Raw genomic sequence first — 20,227 nt, 5'->3', positions numbered from 1 at the left:
CTGTCCTGTGATGATTAGCAACAGCTTTATAAACCTCATTTTGCAGTCTGTGTCCTGGACACGACCCTTCTTGAGGTCCATGTCACATGATAACAAATGGAAGAGGTGAGGTCAGGAAAGAAGACCTGAGGGGAGCAGGCATCCAACAAAAGTCATCCTTGCTCTGGATCCTCTTTAGTACAACAGCATAAAACAGTCCAGCTATTGCTGTATGTTTTGATCTCAGCTCTTCTATGAGATAACTATGCAGAGTATCATGAACAATAACAGCTAGCTCTAAAGTAGCATTTTGCTATACATGTATGTTATTTTTGGGGGAGGATGGGAGGGGGGGTTGTGGTGTTTTGTTTTTTTAATGACACTGAAGAGCAGGATGTCTGATCAAGCTTAAAAGAACATGAATAAGGAAAACTTATTTGTAGACTTCAGCTATATGTTTTGTTGTGGGAAGTGTCACAACCTCATCAGGCAAATGGCAATAAAGGAAAGCGATGTCAAACCTTAAACAGTTTATTTAATTAGTTGGATATGTGGGAATGTTTCATACAATGCGCAAACAAAGAAGTTCATATTGTATTCTTGGGTATTGTATTACTTGTGGCCTGTGACAAAACCAGTAGATTCAATGTTTCTTTCATTGAATCTACCAAAAGTAACAGTTTGAGAGATATAAAATATTATTTTTGCATTAACAAGGTATTATTTTAGGTTGCATCAGTTTACCCTTCCTGTTAAAAAGGTGTTTTTCCTTCCCACCATTGTTCGTAGCGGGACATCTGAAGTTTATATATATTGTAGAGTCTCTACATTACGATATAACGTGTATTGAAGTGACTGTTTTTGTGAATTGGTTCGTATACATAAAATGTAGTTTAAGAAAAACAACTCACAATGGTGTGAATTGTGTGTATCTTTAAAGTATTTTTGTAAAATGGACAAGTGGAGGACAAAAGAAGTAATCTCAAGCATAGAAACTATCCACATTAGATGAAGACTAAAGTCAAATTCTTAAGAAATAGGAAAAAAAAAATCCAGCAAAGTCCTAAAATTGGACTCTAGAGATCATCAGACCCTTCAGATGATTCATTCACCGTTTGATGAAGTCTCATCAACAGTGAGCACAGTGAGGGTCTACAGCCATCTGTAAAACACGGTGGAGGCAGCATACTGTACCTTGTTTGGAGAGAAATATAAGGAAACGAAGAGTGGCCCAAGACTTTTTGCACATTAATAATGTATTTGATCTATTTGTTCTGTTTTTAACAGATGAAGTTTATGGTCCTAGTCCTGTCTGAGCTGAAAAAGGTTCACTACGTTTACTTGCTCTCTTCACATTTACATTGCATCTAATAAAAAACAACACAAATTATCTTATAAAAATATATCAGAGACATATGCTGAGTAAGGATGTCAGCTTTGACTTTAGATTTTTTTTCATACTTATAAGATCTTAAAAGTCCAACTGACTTAGCAGTAGATGGCTCTGATTCTGACCAAGGAAATCAGCTTGGCATGGTCAATAACTTCCTTTAAGGCATGTCTAAGAACACATATTTTTATGGAAAAATTAACTTTATTGCCCTTCATATTTTTTAAGGATTTAATTAGTTTGATTGCCTTTGTGAAGCACGTTTTAATCTGTAATAGAGAAGTATTCATCGGAATTTATATTTTGCTACACATATTGCAACCGTTTTTTGGACAGGTGACGTTTTTTTAATCGACATTATTTTATTACTACCCAAAGTTCAGTTTGAGGCTTTAATTTGGTGAGAGAACGAGTGAGGGGAATTTATATATAATAAATTAAGTCTTTTATATATATTTTTTTTTCTCAAAAACCTGAGTAAGCTTAACTTCTTGTGGAACTAATAGGCCGAAAAGTCGTTTCTGCGGAGGCATTTAACATCCGTGCCAGTCGCTAGCTAGCACTGTGTAGTTCATCTGTCGCTGTGTGTTTGATGAAGTGCGGAGCTAAGGGGAGATGTGGTCCTTTTTCGCTAGGGATCCCGTGAAAGACTTTGCGTATGAACTTCTTCCAGACAGCCAGGAAAAGTCCGGAATATGGACTCTACACCGGGGAAAGCGAAAGGTAAAAGCGGCATCCCGCTGCTGCTGATGCACTAGCAGTCAGCGTTAGCTCGATCGGTTGTGGGGCCTGCCAATAAGCTGACAAGTCAGCTTTAGAGCTTGATTTAGCCTTCAGATTAAATGTCAGCTCTGTTAGCGTTTTTCGGGTGTTTTTCATTCATTCGTTCAGTCAGTCAGTCAGTCAGTCTTGGTAGTCTTTTTTTTTTCTTTTGCTTGGTCTGTCTGTCTGATAATTGTCGCTGACTAGCCTAGCTCAGGGTTTTTGTTTACCCCCAGAGGCAGACACGTATTTCTCGCCACGTCACCCGTTTTAGCCGAGTAACGGCTCTTATTTGAGCTGTTTTAAAGTTAATGCTTTATTTCAGGAATGAAAGATTCCGTCTTAACTGCAGACAGCACTGCATACAACCCACTGCTTCATTATTATCACCGAGAAGCGGAAAGCTATAATCTCAGTGTCATCATCTTCACCGCGGGCAGCCGAGCCCAAACTTCCTACTTTCGTCATCCTCAGTCACATTAAATGTCTTTTCAAAATTCTGTATACAGTATTGACAGTTACTTCTTACTGGTAATATTTTCTGCACGATGGCTACATTTATATCTATATTTAATACAGCACGGATGTAAGGCCACGATACTGTTCACATCAGTCCGATGAAATGGGAGTGTTGGTGTAAGTCAAGCTAGTACATAATTTACCCTAATTTCTGGAATTTTGATTGTAGGGTGAATGTAGATTTTTTTCCTATTATAATTGCTTAAATATAGCTATGATAATATTACCTGTAAATTTATAACACCAGTGAAATATTACAATGGAAGGAAAATGGGAGTAGTCTGTTTGAAGAGGATAGCTTCACTTCAGATTAATTTAGTTTTATTTGTATAGCACCAAATGACAACAACAGTGGCCTCAAGGGCTTTACACTGTAAGGTAAAGACCCTATGATATTAGAGAAAAAACCCAGCAGTCAGATGATCCCCTGTGTGCTGTACTTGGCTGTAGTGTGAAGTAAGAAATGTCCGGCAGAACCAGGCTAAGGGTGGGGCAGCAATCTGCCATGATCAGTTAAAGTTGAAGAAAAAGAGAAGAGAATGGATAAAGTAGAGTATAGAGAGAACAGGGCAAAACAGAAAATACTGGAGAGACACAAAATTAAATGGCATGCAAGTAGTAATGTCTGTTAGTAACATGCATACTCAAGTTGGAGTAAAATTTTAGACTTGGACTACAACCACAAAATATTGGCTTAATTAAGAGCAATGGAGTAATTATAACTGGCTGCTCTTACTCCAATCTTTCTCCTCAGACCACTGGAGAGCCAGTGTCTGTGTTTGTATACGAGGTGGCTCAGGGCACAGAGCAGCAGACCCAGCTCGCCAAGGCTGCCTTCAAGCGTATGAAGACCCTGCGTCACCCTAACATCCTGGCCTATGTTGATGGGTTGGAGGTATGTATTTTATTGTGACTTAAATTTAACAGAAACCACTTTGCTTTAAACACACTTTTCTTGATATTTAGAGCTGAGATTCCATGTTTTGCTGTAATTGTCATATAATTAGTTGTGTCTCATTTCTGTCATCTGCTCTTCTCTGCATATTAAACATTAAGACAGAGGTGAGTGGGAATAGGTTTCTGTGGGTTTATAGTAGTTTTATAGTAGTTATAGTGAGTGAAGTAGAATGAAACTCACAACACACCTGGCAGAACATCATGTTATTTAGCTCGTCATATTCCAGCCACAGAAATTCTTTTGTCCATGAAACCAAAAAAGCTGCACTTTTTTTTTTTTTTTTTTTTTGCTTCATAGTCTGATTTTTCATAACTTTTCCGTTTTGTGATCGGCTTTTCTTTGGCTGCCCCTTCTTCACCCTGACCTGTCTTATTTGGCTGAGCAGAACTAAAATACCGGCTTAAATCCTGCTGCTTTTACACACACACCTGCATAACGGTCAGCGATTCTCTGCGCGATCAACCTCTCACATGTTTAAGCTTGCTGCGGGAGATTTCACTTGTCATGTCTGAATAGTAAGCTAATGAGTGATAAGACGATGCCAGAGGAATTGGTGCGCAATTAATCGTCACTCACCAATCAGTGCTGCCGCTCTCTACACACCGTTCGCGTGATTGCAAAGTGAAAGCAAAAAACAAGAGCAAATTCTAACGCGATTTCAATATGTCACATATTGACAGTGGCTCATTGATGCTACATTTTCAAAAGAATGCAAAAGCACTGACATATATTTTCCTATGATAGCCCGACGGGCAGGGCTGAGATAGATTTTGGTAGCCCGACTAGAAAAATCGCTAGCCCTGGGATGTCGGGCTAGTGATTTTGCAAGCCCTGCAAGGAGTCTCTTGAGAGAAAACATCTTTCACAAAGACACCTGGCAATGAAAGTACACAATGGCAAGGTTGGAAAATGATACAATCAAGCAGAGGAAAAACAGTCAGTAGATAAAAATAGAGCATGTTGAAGAACTGGTGCATAATCAAATATCCAGCAAAGCAATGGTAATCGCTTTTTCTTCTAAAATATCTGTGATCTGAACTCTCCAATATTCAGTAAATTTAGTATTAATTTATAGCATGTTTTTAATAGAGATCTGATGGGAAAATGCTGTGATGTATAAATGTGCTGTGCATATGATAGATAAATGCAAAAACTGTTGTGGAGAAGCTGTTTTCCTATGTCAAGTTACTGTTTAATGCAGTGACATAGAATAGTTTTGAAGTATAGTTTTGCTTTTATTTTTTTTTCCTTTCTTAGTTGATTGATGAGCTTGGTGTGGTTGTTACAGACAGAGAAGAGCCTCTACCTGGTTACTGAGCAGGTTACACCCCTGGCAGCCCATCTGAAGGCACGGGCAGAGAAGGGTGGTGTTGGGGAACTGGAGATCTCATGGGGACTCCATCAGATAGTGGTAAGGACAGGAGAGTTGAGCTGTTTGTGGCATCTGTCCTCTATTAGTCGTCTCTCACCGTCTCTTCCTCTGTTTGCTTACAGAAAGCTCTGAGTTTTCTCATCAATGACTGCCATCTGCTCCATAACAACCTGGGCATATGGGCTGTTTTTGTGGATCGAGCTGGAGAGTGGAAGCTAGGAGCCCTCGACCATGTGGCCCCTGAGCAGGGAGACCCAAGTGGGGTCTCGCTCCCTGCACCAAAGGCAGTTTACCCAGACATGGAGAAATATGACCCACCAGAGATGTCTAACAGCAGTGGAGAGAAATGGTGACATTTAGAGAAAAACTACCTGATGCGCTTTGGCTGCACCCTTTTGCACTGACCTGTGTGTATTTTTGTTACAGGGCAGGAGAGGTGTGGCGACTAGGTTGCCTGATTTGGGAGGTGTTCAACGGGCCGCTGCCACGTACTTCTTCCCTCCGTTCCCTGGGAAAGGTTTGTGTCTTCAATTGCTGTTTATCCAAACACCTTATGATTAAATATTGTCCTTGCTCCTTGGAGTGCATGCTCTTATTTAAGAAAAATGCAGCTTTTAGGAATATTTAGATTATGATGGTTGTTGTTTAAAGGAAATTACATGATTCTGCTTATGTAAAGAATCAGCAACAATAGACTGAACATATAGTGGGATAGCAGGGCCCTTAAATAATACATATGTCATGGTTAAGATCAACTGGAGAGAAACCCAAGAATCTGATGGTCTAATATGAACCCGCGTTTGGTGCCACCAGGGAGAAAAAACTGTGAAAACAGGACGAAAGATAAACCACAGGAAAGAGGAAACAAAAGTTAATGGCTTGCAAACATGACTGGAGTGGAGAAGTGCTCAGTGCATCATGGGAAGCTCTCTAACAGTCTGAGCCTATAGCGGCATAAATAAGCGATAGTTCCGGGTCACCTGATCCAACCCTAATTTTAAGATTTTTCAAGAATTTATGTTTTAAGCCCAATCCTAAAGTAGAGAGCATGTTCTATGAGAGAGTGGCCTGATAGCTGAAGGCTCTGCATCCTGTGTGCTTTGAGTGCTCTGTCAGAATAGTGTGTTAATGAGGTCTTTAAAATATGAAGGGGCCTGCGAGGAGAAGCTCTTATGAAGGAAATGTGATCTCTCGTTGCGAGCTTTAGTCTTAGTGCTGTTGCTTCATAGGCTCACTGACAGCTGAAGATATATTTTTTTATTTTTTTTATTTTTTTTTGTCATATGAGAAAAAAAAAAAGGTATAAGTCAAGTTTATTGTTTTTTTTTTTCTTTCTTTCTGTTCCCACAGATCCCCAAGGTTCTGGTTCCCCATTACTGTGAGCTGGTTGGAGCCAACCCCCGGACTCGGCCAAACCCTGCCCGGTTTCTCCAGAACTGTAGAGCCCCAGGGGGATTCCTGAGTAGCAGCTTTGTGGAGAGCAACCTTTTCCTGGAAGAGATTCAGGTCTTACACAGACTTTTGTTTGTGTTACAACTACAATAAAAACATTCTAGTCAAGTCACAGCATGAAGTATTAAAACAGAGGTTGATATTAATCAAAATCCCAAACAGATTGATGGCATTTGGCTAAACAAGTTTAATCTGGACACCATGCCTCGCTTTAGTCCAATCATCTATTGCAGAAATTAGATGATCTCTTTAAAACGATCCTTTCTAGATCAAGGAGCCAGCCGAGAAGCAGCAGTTCTTCCAGGATCTGAGTGACAATCTCGATTCTTTCCCTGAAGACTTCTGTAAGCACAAAGTCCTGCCTCAGCTGCTCACCGCTTTTGAGTTTGGCAATGCAGGCGCTGTCGTCCTCACACCACTCTTTAAGGTAAATCCCAACTCCCGAGGCGACTTTAGACCCTAATTAGAAACAGACAGTGAAGCAGACAATAATCATCAGTAAAATCATTCTTGAGACAAGTTGAAAAATGACATGATTGTAGCTATATCTGTGCACTTCTTTTTCTTCCATCTCTCTCTCTTCCTCTGTTTTTCTAGGTGGGAAAATTTCTGTCAGCAGAAGAGTACCAGCAGAAAATCATCCCTGTCATTGTGAAAATGTTCTCCTCCACAGACCGAGCTATGAGGATACGACTTCTGCAGCAGGTGTGGAATATTCTTTTGGTTTCCTTGCAGAGGTAATTATGTGTAAGATTTTAAAAACAAGTTCTGCACAAAACAGTTTTGTTCTTTTTAAATATTGACGAGTTTCAGAGATTTTTCAGTGATTAGGGTGAATATTGCCGAGATGGTGTTCTTATTTATTTTACGTTTTTAATATAGAGTTCATATTTAATTTTATGGTATGTTATTTCTAGCATGGAAAGAGAAACATTGGTTAAAAGAACAGTAAAACATAACAAACAGTTGTTTAATCACATGCCTGTCCAGCTGTTTTTATCTCTGTATTAAATAGAGATGGACCGATCCGATATTACGTATCGGTATCGGTCCGATACTGACCTAAATTACTGGATCGGATATCGGAGAAAAATAAAAAGTGTAATCCGATCCATTAAATATCACGAAAGCACCTCACAAAACTTGCAACACGCCGTAACTCACCTCAGAACGTTAGCACGTCGGAGCAGTAGGCATCACGTGATAGAGCGGCTGTGGCATGCGGGACCTGTCGGTGGTCTGGATAGCATGTGGAGCTTCGCTAGCAACCTGGCATTTCATCTCCGACAAAGTTATCCCGAGAGAAGTAAAGCAAGTGTGTAAGTCCATCTCTGAATGTAAAGCATTCCTGCGTTAAGCTTAACAAGCGATATATGGAGCGACTGCCTCTTCTTGCTGCTACTTCAATCATGAAACTGCTTAACGATCAGCTGATCGGCTTTTCTGTCGCGAGTCCATCTCTCGTGTTTGTTTTTGGCCCACTTTGCACCAGAAAGAGGAAACCAGCGGCTGAACAACAGCAGCACGTTTAAGCTTGATCAGCTGTTGTTAGAATTTATTTAATATTACTTTCTACTCGAGGATCTTTTTCTACGTAGCTGACGTAACTGTGCAGGCGCGGATCTAGCAAAGTTTAGCCAGGGGGGCCGATAGGGCATTAACAGGGAAAAGGGGGCACAAAGACATACTTTTCTTTCTTATTCTCATTTAAAATGTCGAGCTTTTAATAAATAATTATCTGACACCCAAAGTTTTAATTTGATGTAAAATGAATAGAAGTCAATTACTGTATATAGTGACTATTAAGTCTAATATATATACCCTAGTAAGCTATAGTACTTTTTCCTTTGGGAAGGTACCATCTGTGCAGTCTGCAATTTTGTTGAAGAAAGATGTTGAATCTATTTAATATTTCTTGAAAAAGAATTGATTTCTGTGCATTTTTTTTCACACTGCATCAAATTAAGGTTGATTACGTCGATTAAGCATCATGAGGTGGAGCGTGAGGGGTGGTTCCCTATTTTTTATTTATTTATTTTTGTTGTTGCTGGGAGTTGGAACCCTATTAGTTAGGTTGCTTAATATTTATGCTAAGTACTCTTTAAAATACCAGAATAGGGAGGATGGTGTAGGTTTAAGTTTATTAGATTGATCAGTATTGCTGAACTATGAAACATTTTTTTTTTGCATACAGGTATAACAGAATAGCTTTAGTGTAGTTGTTGTTTTAAACTTGAGTATGAACTTATACAAAATGCAGCAAGATATTTAAAAAAAAACAGTTTTGTTGATTTAAAAGACACTATATCGGATTCATATCGGTATCGGCAGATATCCAAATTTATGATATCGGTATCGGACATAAAAAAGTGGTATCGTGCCATCTCTAGTATTAAAGAATAAAACCATTTATCTTTTACTCACCCTAACTCTGTCTCTGTCTTTCTCAGATGGAGCAGTTCATTCAGTATTTGAATGAGGCTGCAGTGAATTCCCAGATTTTCCCTCATGTTGTTCACGGCTTCACAGACACAAACCCTGCTATCAGGGAACAGACTGTGAAGGTAGTTTTCACAATTAAACACAAGCACAATATAACAGGCGTTATCTCATACATATAGTACATGACAGATAGCATCCTAAATATGCTCTCTTCCCCCTCCCCCCCAGTCTATGCTGCTGCTGGCTCCGAAGCTAAATGAGACCAACCTGAACCAGGAACTGATGCGTCACTTTGCCCGGCTCCAGGCTAGAGACGAACAAGGCCCAATCCGATGCAACACCACCGTCTGCCTGGGAAAAATCGCCTCCTACCTCAACGCTGGGGTAAGGCAGACCTGCATCACTGTGTAAAACTTAAAAAAAACAAACAAACAAAAAAACAGAAAGACTGAGATCAGTGCTCAGTAAAGAATTTAATTGTCTCGCTGTTCACAGACTCGACAGCGCGTTCTGATTTCTGCCTTCTCTCGAGCCACAAAGGACCCGTTCCCTGCGTCGCGCTCTGCTGGCGTGCTGGGCTTTGCGGCTACACACAACTACTACAGTGTAACGGAGATTGCTGCCCGTATCCTGCCCACCCTGTGTGCTGTTACTGTTGACCCCGATAAGAGCGTCAGGGATCAGGTAGGGCTGGGTGATGTGAGGAAAATCGAATATCACAATATATAGATAGAGCTATAGATAGATGTGTATATATATATGATTGCAGTATGTTCAAATAACCTTCAAAAACAAATGTTGTTTTTGGCCATATGTTGCCTACAATTGCACTGGTATACTCATTCAAATCAACCATTCAGTTTTTTTTTTTTTTTCTATACTTTGAATACAAAAAACCAGAATGAACTGAAATGTATTATTTTAACAATTTCTTTTTAACAAACATCAGTTGCACACGGAGGCTTTTCACAAATGGCTAATCATAGCAACAAAAAAGCAAGAATCAAGCAGGAATTCAAAATAAGACAAAATAAAACAAATGAATTTAAAAAGGTGCTCTTTTGTGCTTACAAGATAAAAAATGTGATGACCTGAAATTACAGAAACAAAAGTCTAGATAATGACTATAAAAACTCAGCGAGTCAGGTATTCGACTGCTGGAGATATGTGGTTTCATGGTTTCTCACAGCTTGTACTCTTGCGTTGGTTTGTAGTGTTCCTTAGTTTTACCTGTAACTATGCCAAGAATGTTTTAAATTTATTTGTAGTCTTTTTGATCCTCGATCTTACAGCTGTTTTGAAGACTTGCATGCAAACCAGCGGTTGATGCTGTGTACCAGCAGTGGTGGTGGAGTTATCAATCTTGCAGCATTTAACTAAAAATAAAATGTGCAAGAACATTTCAGTTAAATGACATTAAATTAAAAATAGACTTTAGAAAAAAATAACATTAGTTGAAACAATATTGTGCACAAAGCTAAAATACAAATATGGTTTTACGGTTTTAGATTTTGTTAATTCAGTCACATTTGTCAAACGACTAGTGCAAGAAGGGACTATTTGCTGAAACTGGGATGTCTACATGTCTTGGTGCTTGTTCTGAACCTCTAATTTTGCCTGTCTCTTTCTCCGTGTCAGGCATTCAAAGCCATAAAGAGTTTCCTTTCCAAACTAGAGACTGTGTCAGAAGACCCCAGCAAGCTAGCTGAGATCGGTATGTAACTATAAACTGCACTGGAAATCTTCCCTCAAACTAGAAACTCCATGCTGTGTAGTTGTTTCTTTACCATGAATAGAGTTTGAGAAAAAGAAACAAATAATCCTGTAACTATCTCAGATGGCTTTAATCAAATTAATAGACACATTTTATATGAAAACTTAAACGTAACAACTCTGTTTTGTGTATCCTGCAGAAAAGGACGTAGCATCGTCTGCTCAGCCTGCAGGTGCCTCGTCCAGTTGGGCTGGCTGGGCTGTGACAGGCATGAGCTCGCTCACTTCTAAGCTGATCCGCAATGCTCCAGGGACGGAGGGGGGTACAGGCACTGAGGGAGGCGGACCTGCCGCTAATGCCACCAGCCCCACTACTCCCCCTAGTGCCAGTGATGGAACAGCCGCAACAGGTGAGGTGGAACCACAGCACCCTGCCTTTTTTTAAAAAAAAAATAAAGATTTACATACACTAACATGCATATTTAATCTAAATAGAATCATCTAAAGAATCTCAACACTGGAATAAGTGTATGTGTCTATAATAGTGGGACTGCTGGTGCTGGGAGGTGTCAGCTTCCTTTTACAACACAAAGCCTTCATCTGTCAATACAGATCTAAGACTTTATTGACTGACCAACGCGTTTCAGCTTGTGACCTTCAGATGACCCTGATGAGGCCACAAGCCAAAATGCCTTGGTCAGTCAATAAAGTTGTTCCTCTTCCCTTTAGGTGTTGCTGGAGTCCCTGCATTGTGCTTTGATAGATCTGTAACTTCAGGCAAGTCAGTGGATCTCACAGAATAGAATAGAATTCATTGCACAAGTACAAGGCAACAAAATGATGTTTGCGTCCATCCAGAAGTGCTTTAGCAAAAATATAGATATATTACAGAATATAGATCTATTATAAATGTGTTACAATGTACACGGTACTATGTTATCAATTTACTATAGCTATAAGTATGTACAGGCTATAACTGTAGTGAGTGTACAAGCTATATGCAGGCTATGAACATGTATACTTATGGTTATAAATATGAAAAGCTATAGCAGATCCCCGCTTAGCAGTTTAAAACCTGTGTGTAGCAGCAGAATAACGGCCTCTGTATCCCAGTTACTATTCTTTAATTTATTAAGTGTTCCCACACAAATCAGTGCCTTGAATCAGTGTCTCACATTAAAACGTTTCTTTCAATCTCAGGTTCTCAAGACAAAAATCAACAAGCCTCCCTGACTCACCACGGTGCCTCTAGTCGTGCCAACCAATCACAGACTCTTGAAGTAAGAGACAACAATGATGAGCCTGTAGGAGACCGCTGGGATGAGGAGGAGGACTGGGGAAGTTTGGAGGTAGGGAGAAAATAGTTAGGATATGTATTGTGCATAAATGGAAGATTATGGTCTCACATAATTATAATTTGAAATCACATAAATTGACTGCACGTTTCCTCAAAGGAGCCAGAGAAAGCTCAGACTGAGCCCGATGACTGGAACACCGACTGGTCAGGAATGAGTTCATCCAAAAAGAAGGTCAGACGGAAGATGCTAAGCAATGCAGTTATTTGACAGTCATTCCTTTTGTGCTCATTCTACTTCCTCTAATGCTGTGAGCACTGCTGATATTGTTAGATTACTGTGAGTCATATTAAACTATTAATCCTCCTAGTATAGTGTGCTGACTTGAAAGGTTCCCATTTACCTGTAATATATACTTGTATATGTTATTGAAAACAAATGTTTAAAAAAAAATTCTCCACTGTAAAAACAAAAAAATAATTGGTCACATCTGGGGGTGTATGTAGATGTGGAAAAATCAGCTGCAGCTGGACTCATTTCAGTTTTCTTCGCTGTGACGCAGGCGAGCCGCTCATCCACCTCCATGGTGGTGAAAAAACAGAGCTCCGACTGGAGCTCAGGCTGGGACGCCGATGACAGCTGGTCCAACGAGAAAGAAGGTCAGGGTCAGAGCTCTGCAGGCGAGGAAGGCTGGGGGAACGACTGGGGGGAGGAGGAGACCGACACAAGCTCGGCCAATAAAACGCTGCCCCTGCCCGAAGGTGTGCGGTTAGCCAGCGAGTACAACTGGGACAGCACGACAAAGGGCGCCAGTCAAAATGATCTGTTCGCCAGCGTGTCCCAGAGAAACACAGCTGGCATGTCTGCTGCCACGGTGAGAGCGCAGTGAGCCAAAAATACAGAAGTTGGTTTTCAGATTTGAGAGAAAAAAACAACGGAGTGTTAAATGCACTTTTGATTATGGCTTGAAAGTCTTACATGTGTATTAGAGGGAACACCAAACTTTATCCGATTTCATTGAAATGGCATTTTAACAGAGCACACCATAAAGCTGCAGTCACATGATCAGCCCTCAGCATCATGGTGGGCTTTTTTCTTCTTCTTTTTTACCTTCAAAATAAAATCGCTGTTGTTTAAGAAAAGGGCATTAACAGATCTATCTATCGATTGAGATCAAGATCACTAAATATTATATTATTTATTTATTTTTAAAGAATTAAATTAGATTTTTTTTTCTTCAGTAATTGTACATTGGCTTGATTAGGTTTGAATAACAGAGAATTATGTTTGTGTTGTTTTCTCAACGATAGTCTGGAGATGGCTGGGGCGCAGAGCCAACAGGAGACTGGGGAGCTGAGGAGAGCTGGGAGTCGGTAGATGGAAGCCAGGGTAAGTCCAACAACGAGGTTACCTTAATCAGAAATGAGAACCTGGATTGGCCTGATTGTAGAGACTCCACTCAGTTCGTACCTCCTTTCAGTCGGGCATTTTTAGCGTTTCCTGTGAGGCTTCTAAAAATATAGACCTGCAGTAATAAATCACAGAGCTGCCCCTTTATTTTTAGCTTATTCAGTAAAGGACCAGTGAAAAATCCATCATATGTCTGTTCACAATTCATAAGAATGACACCTCCTAGATCATTAGTCTGATTTTAGTGAAATTTGCTCACAATGATCAGCTGATAGGTCTTTAGTCAAACTGCTCTCAGAGCCAAGGTCACATTTTTTTGTTTTACAGGCAGTAGCATGTGAATTGTGATCGATCATGTGCCTCCTGAGCTACGATGTCATTGACATTCTGGTTTTATTTTCACTTAGGTCTCAGCAAGGCAGAGCTGTCCAAAAAGAAACGCGAGGAGAGGAGGAAGGAACTGGAGGCGAAACGGGCGGAACGAAAAGCTGCTAAAGGTCCTCTCAAACTGGGCGCGCGCAAGCTGGACTGATGAGGACCTAACAGAGTGGCACAAAGCAGCAGATCTAGGTTCCACATTCCACAAGTTAAGGACCAGAAAGAAGTGGCAGCATTAAAGAAAACTGACAGTCGCTAAAATGGAGAAGGCAGAGGAGAACCTTTCCTCTGGACAACTTTTAGTTTGGGGATTTTCTGTCTTTGTTCCTCTAAAAAAAAAAAAAACTGACACAGATAAAAGATGGAGACGGAGAGGAAATCTGGAGAGCAGCACCCCCTGCAGCAGAGGCCTGAGCAGGTTTCAGACGATGTCCCCCTCATTATTTTTTATTCATGACTCCCACAGTTGCTCTTGTAAACTATATGTACATAACTGGTGCATCCTGTCTTAAAAAAATGACTTTTTTAGAAGAAAAAAACCCACAAATATATATATATATATATATATATATACGTAATAGAATTTTTCTTCACACATGTATTGTTGTGCTGAATGTTTTTCAGTACGTGAACACACACACACACACACACACACTGTGGTTTCGAATGTTTTAATTCAGTTACAGACTAAGAATAAGTTCATGCATGCACTGTGTATTGTGTGGCCTAACAAAAGGCTTCATGGCAAGAAATTAAAAACGTGCTGAATTTACTTTGCACATGCAACACTGTATTTTACAGAAGTGACCCGACAGGTAACACAGGTGACTGCTTAGAGATCTTTAAATGATAAACATGCACTTTGGAGGAGCTGGGACATAGAAAGATGCAAATCCGGTGGTTTTAGGGCAAAATCAGGTGAGTTTGTAGCCTTGTGGTGGAGGCTATGTGAAATCGTCTATAGTGCTTATGATCACCTTTTGGAATCACTTGTTTACCACCAAGTCATTTTAGGCAATATATGGTTTGGTATAGGTGAAGGAGAACCTTTTTATACTTTTGATTTTATTATTTGTGCCTTTAATTAATTGACGGGATCAATAACTCCACATTTAAACTGACACTTGAGAAGCGGACCTGGAACGCATTAAAGCGTACAGCGTGACCCTGTGTGGCCTGTCTGGGTCAGATATGGTATTTCTAGGTTTGGTCTTTCGAGCTAGACGTTTTATGGATGAGCCAGTTGACACAATCCGAACCCATCACCACTGGATCTAAAATCTGGGTTTTGGTTGTTCGGGTCCAGTTATGAAGAGGACTACGCTGCATTAGTCGAAAGAAATCCGGATGTTTTACTAAGAAAACAAATCATGTAGCATGTGAGCTATTCTGACGTATTAAATAAAGTTTCTTCTTCTATGCTTGTCTTCCTGTGTTTGAAGGTTAGTGAGTATGTTTGTATCTGTAATCTGAGTTCTGATAACACCTGCTGCTTTCTTTGTTAGCTCGTATAAAAGGGTCATTTCATATGAAATGAGTGAAACCTGAGAAAGGTTACCACCTGACTCCCACAGAATCACCTGATTTTTTTATTTTTATTTTTATTTTTTTTAAGCATACAATAACTTCAGTATGTTTAATGAGCCATGCAAAATTTTACTTTCCTGCCCTTGATGTATAAAGACTTTAGCACAGAATTTAATAATTTAATGTGTTATTTCCAATGGTTTTCTAACCCCCAGTAAATTCACAGCTGTAGGAGATAGCTGTGTGACATTTGTTATAAACAAGCTTCAAAACCTAAAGCCAACATCTTCAGAACAGTTTTTTTTTTTCTCTTGGCAGTAACTCGATCGCTAATCATTAAAGGCCTCCCACGGTAAGATAGAGGGATCGTGTGTATTAAAAGAACGACTAGATAGATGTTTAACACTACTGCATGATGTGAAAACACTGATTGCTGGACTATGTTGTCACTGGTGGGGATGGTGTTGCATATAAATATGATGTATATCAGTTTCAGTAGTTTAGTAACTGTGACATAGAGTAGCAGAAGCAAGCACTGTTACCCTGCATGTTTTATTTGTTTTCTGAAAATTTATGTGATAAAAGATAAAAAGATGGATTTTGATGAAAACTTTGAAGGGTCATATCACTATTTTTAATAGAGGTTAAACTGCATCTAGCCCTGTTCACAAGTGCTGGGGGGAAAGTGCTATAGTTTAAAAATCAGCTGATTCTGATGGGGCCAGGTGGGAGTCTGTTACAGATTTCATGTGGAGTGACATCCCTGTCACAGGTAAATTTTTAGTTAAACTAGACTGCAGAGCAAGACCTAAATAATTGTGAGAGACATCTGTTAGATCAAAATAGGGAGGCCAGATGCCAACAAGTTTAAATGTGGGGCAAAAGCTGCACTTCTGTGAGATAGTGGGGCACGTGGACGATGCTGACAGGTTCAGTTACTGTGTACAGGCCCAATATATTGTATCTCCACTTCTTTTGCTTAGGAAATGCTGCAGGTTTATGAGAAAGTTTGTGTATTCTTAAAGTCTTTATGTAGAGCTGCTGCTCTCACTGGTTTATCCATAGATGGCAAAGCTTTTTTGAGTCACAATCAACAATAACACACACACACACACACACACACACACACACACACACACACACACACACACACACACACGTCACTCCCCACCATATTTTCCTCTCTGTGCAAAACTGAAAAATAGCACAAAAAAGTGTCTCTTTCTCAGAAAATACCTCTGCTTCATTTTCTTCGTGGTCTTTTCCACTATATTCAAAATTTGCAGAGCTTGTAAGTGTCCCTGAAAGGTAAGATGTTAGTCAGTCAAGAACTAGTACAGATGTGGGAATTACAAATGCTGTGCAGTGATGTTTATCCTAGACATAGATCATAGACTTTTCCTTTGTGAAAGCTTCATTTGGTTTCAGGGATGAACAGAATTGGAAGTGCAAGAATGGTGCAGGGTGCCTTTGCAAAGACTTTAATGTAATAGGCTGTATTTAAGGGTCCAATGACAAGAATGCTATATCACACACACATTCCAGGCTATCATTGAGTCAAACAATTCATTTATTTAAAACTTGTTCAAACAGTGAAACACCAGAGGAACAGTGTAACACGATATATCTGTGAAATGTAGAAACATGTTGATCATGTAAGGTTTTTTGCTCTTTTTTTAAGAAATCCTACATAACCTAGCATAGAGACTCATTAGTTTAATATTGAGTATTCACTTATAGCACTTCCTATTTTCTCTCCCGATGTTTGATTATACCCATTTACTTTAAAACCATTTGTGAGTTTATAAAGTTATCATATATTATATAATCATAAATACCCTCCAACCGTCATCCCTCATGAGTCATTTCATTGATATGAAAACCACAGATTTCATCTTCTGAGGAAAAACTGTCAAACTTGTGCTGTATGTACAAATTTTAAACAACCCCAAAAATACAAACTAGCCAGCCTTACATCATTTCCCCCCCCCAAAAAACAAAACAAAAAGCAACATGAAGGACAGATAGGGGTGAAGCCGATCCCAATTTCCTGCTAAATCACACATAACTGCATGCAAGTTTGGCAGTGTTATTTATCTGCGACTGATTATGGCAGGCGCCAGTTAGGCTTTGCTGGTGATCTGCTAATCCAGACCCAAAACAAAAGAGGACGAAGGTTCATCACTGCGTTTCCTTGTTTTCGTTTTTGCTTCCTCCCAACCATCGTGCCAGCGCTAAAACACCCACACCCGCAGCCGCAGCCAAGCCTGCATACATGGCGACCTCTCCTGCCTTACGCACCTGCAAGGAAAACATACATCATTGCAGCTAACGTGATTTATTTTTTTTGTTGAAATTTATAAAGTAGCAAAAAAAATTTAAATCCCCAACACTGCCCAACTTTTAAAAAAAAAAATAACGATTTGAACTTTTAAAAGATTTTGGGCGGATTGGGTTTCAGTGAAAACATCTTCTAATTAAAAGATCATGACATTTATTTGTTCTTAGTGTCTGAAAGAAGCATTCCTGAAACAACACATCAGTGTTTATACTTAATGTACAAAGTTTGGAATAGGAGAAATCAAGTGGATGCAGAACTTGATTCAGTAAGAGCAGCTGACGCTCCTACTGAGCTTCACCTGCACTGGGAGCAGTTTAGAGTTTCACTTTCACTGCCTGTTAAGTTTCATTTTGACTCAGAGCCTTGTTCAGAAAAGGTAATGGGTGGACTTCAATGCACTTTAAGCAAATTCAACTAATCTTTGAAGGCTTTGTCTGTTTAGTTTCCAGGATCAGATACAATTTCACAATTTACACGTTTACTCACTGATGCTTAGATTTAAATATTAACTAAAGGTTGTAAAATCAGCATACACAGACCTGCCCTGCCATGTCCCAGGCCCCAAAAGTTTCCTCTTATCACTGTATGCAGCACGTTGACTCCACTGATATCATTCCGCCCTTTAAAAGCCCTTCCCACTGTTACCTCACTCTTTAGTTTCTTACATAATCCTTTACCTTGTTAAATATGTGGTGACATTTTGATGTTTCGGTGTTGTATGAAGCTGGAAAGCCTCTTGTACCCTGCTTTGAATCCCTAACAGACAAATAAATTAACTGATATTTAATTACAGCTAATTGCAACTGATTGAGCCATTCATCATTTAGAAGATGGCAAACCTCCAGAGCAAACAGGAGGGGTGGAGCAAGCAATGTTTGGTATGAGAGATAATTTCCCAGCTGGTGTCACAGAAGAATGAAAGGATTCAAAGTTATAGCTATGAATGAATCTTTAATCCCCATGTTTGTTTTAACCCTGGAGAACCCATGGGGTCAAATTTGACCCCATGGTTTCCCTAGTAAACCAGTGGGGTTGGCTCTGACCCCATGGGTTCTCCATGGTTAAGAAATGAACTATTTCTTCTGTAAATTTGTTCTGGCTTTTTCTGCTATTTTTTCCTTCTTCACTGAAGATTTCTATTGTTTGAAACTTACACCGCCCAGCCTCCGCCACCGCCTGTGTGTCAGTGCTTTGTCTCACTTCGTGTTTTTATAGTGACACAAAGGATTGACGTGGTTGGGCCTACCTGCCGGGACTCCGCCTTGCCGTAGCGCAGCTCATTGACAAAATGCTCGCAGTTTCTCCTGACGACGCAGTACGGCAGCACCTGGCCCACCAGCCTGCGGGCCTCCCTCACAATGTCACCAGGCGAGTGCGGCTCGTACTTCTTGTCCAGAGTGTTGCTGATTTTCCACTCGTCAGTTCCCACCACGTCCCACAGCCCATCTTTCTTCACCAATGCCTTCTCAGTTATGACAGACATCACGCTGCTGGAGCCGGCATCCGGGACCTCAGCTGGGGACAAAACCCACTCAGTTTACATGCTGAATATTGCAAGAGTTTGTGTTTTGAGTTGGCTGTACCCCAACAAATAATTTACATTCTGTTCTGTCCTGAAAACCCACATCACAGAATCTGCATGTGGCTTCTCAGATAAGCTGCCTTTTGTTTTCAGTGATGGGGTTTGGGGGAAGGAGTCCAGACAGTGTGTGTGTATATGTGTGTGGAGGGACTCACAGGGTGGTGCCAAGTGAACAACGAAGCCATCGCCAATGTACACAGCCCAGTGCTGGTAAGAGCCACGAAAGATCTCGATTAAATCCCCAGGCTCTGGCTTTTCGTCATACTTGGATTAGAAGAGAGGGGAAAAATGTTTGAATTTCCAAAAGAGTGTGTTTCTCAATAATTGCAGCACGTTTGACCCGATCACGCTGACTCGCTTTAAATAGAAATCAGCTTGATGTAATAAACAGCTCTGAGGCTATAAATGCCATCACATTCTTTTACTAACCAGTGTTGGGGCCATGTCAGCCTGTCTTTGGTCTGCGAACTTCCGATTTGTTGGACTTCCTGACGACTTTCAGCTGTAGGGATTAAAGATAAATAAATAAATAAAAGTACACATCAGATTTAAGCACACCACGTGATACATAATGAAAGTAAAAGACCGATAAATCTAATAACACTTTAAATATCTGTATGTTTTTGCACACCAAACCGGGCTAGATCCTTCCTGAGCTGAACAGCGCCCCTCTTAAAAACAGCTGCAGGATTGTTGATGTTCCTAATAAACTGGCACATTAGCATAACCTCTGCATAACCTCTTTCGTGGAAATAAACGCCAAAGAAGCGAATGTTAGAGAAAAGCTCGCACTTTTAGAGACTTATATATCAAAATAAGTCACAAAGAGTGTTTAAAAATCGCACACGAAGAAGATTAGCCAGAATTGGTCCGTGTTTGCATCACCCAAAAGCCATGAGGTAACACCATCATTCACGCGACCCTCAGCTGTGGGAGGTCTTTGATCGGGTTAATTCCTTACCTGCAGCGACCAGACTCTTCTTCTCCTTCTTCTGTTCTTATTGCGGTTGTCAAAACGATCTCGAACCCTTTCGTTTTGAAATGAGAGACGTCGCCGACGCAAACATCAAAAGCTCACTCGCGAGCGATCAGCTGATTCGTGCGCGT

The 20,227-nt window shown here is 40.2% G+C and overlaps 2 protein-coding genes across 3 annotated transcripts; one reads left to right on the top strand and one right to left on the bottom strand.

Moving 5' to 3' along the window:
• The first annotated feature begins 1,897 nt into the window (after positions 1-1,897).
• On the top strand, positions 1,898-15,089 carry scyl1 (SCY1-like, kinase-like 1). Of its 2 annotated transcripts, XM_082510276.1 has the most exons (18): positions 1,898-2,092; positions 3,405-3,545; positions 4,897-5,019; positions 5,103-5,329; positions 5,407-5,497; positions 6,331-6,486; positions 6,701-6,859; positions 7,030-7,137; positions 8,883-8,996; positions 9,103-9,258; positions 9,370-9,558; positions 10,513-10,588; positions 10,788-10,997; positions 11,788-11,936; positions 12,042-12,116; positions 12,445-12,756; positions 13,193-13,271; positions 13,700-15,089. In XM_082510276.1, exons 1-18 carry the CDS (start codon positions 1,985-1,987, stop codon positions 13,822-13,824), a joined length of 2,598 nt encoding a protein of 865 aa, XP_082366402.1. In that variant the 5' UTR covers positions 1,898-1,984; the 3' UTR covers positions 13,825-15,089. The 2 variants fall into 2 exon arrangements, with proteins under 2 accessions (XP_082366402.1, XP_082366403.1); XM_082510277.1 differs by lacking the exon at positions 1,898-2,092 and having other exon boundaries at positions 3,482-3,545; positions 4,866-5,019.
• A 1,660-nt stretch (positions 15,090-16,749) lies between these two features.
• Positions 16,750-20,227, bottom strand: LOC309716757 (phospholipase A and acyltransferase 3-like). The gene is made up of 5 exons (XM_082550766.1): positions 20,082-20,227; positions 19,550-19,622; positions 19,276-19,384; positions 18,785-19,053; positions 16,750-17,498 (listed from the first exon to the last, which is right to left on the bottom strand). Exons 2-5 carry the CDS (start codon positions 19,562-19,564, stop codon positions 17,379-17,381), a joined length of 513 nt encoding a protein of 170 aa, XP_082406892.1. The 5' UTR covers positions 19,565-19,622; positions 20,082-20,227; the 3' UTR covers positions 16,750-17,378.

Source organism: Aulonocara stuartgranti, assembly GCF_965226115.1.
Source record: "Aulonocara stuartgranti genome assembly, chromosome: 2".
Lineage (NCBI taxonomy): Eukaryota > Metazoa > Chordata > Actinopteri > Cichliformes > Cichlidae > Aulonocara > Aulonocara stuartgranti.
This window is presented reverse-complemented; position numbering and strand designations above follow the sequence as displayed.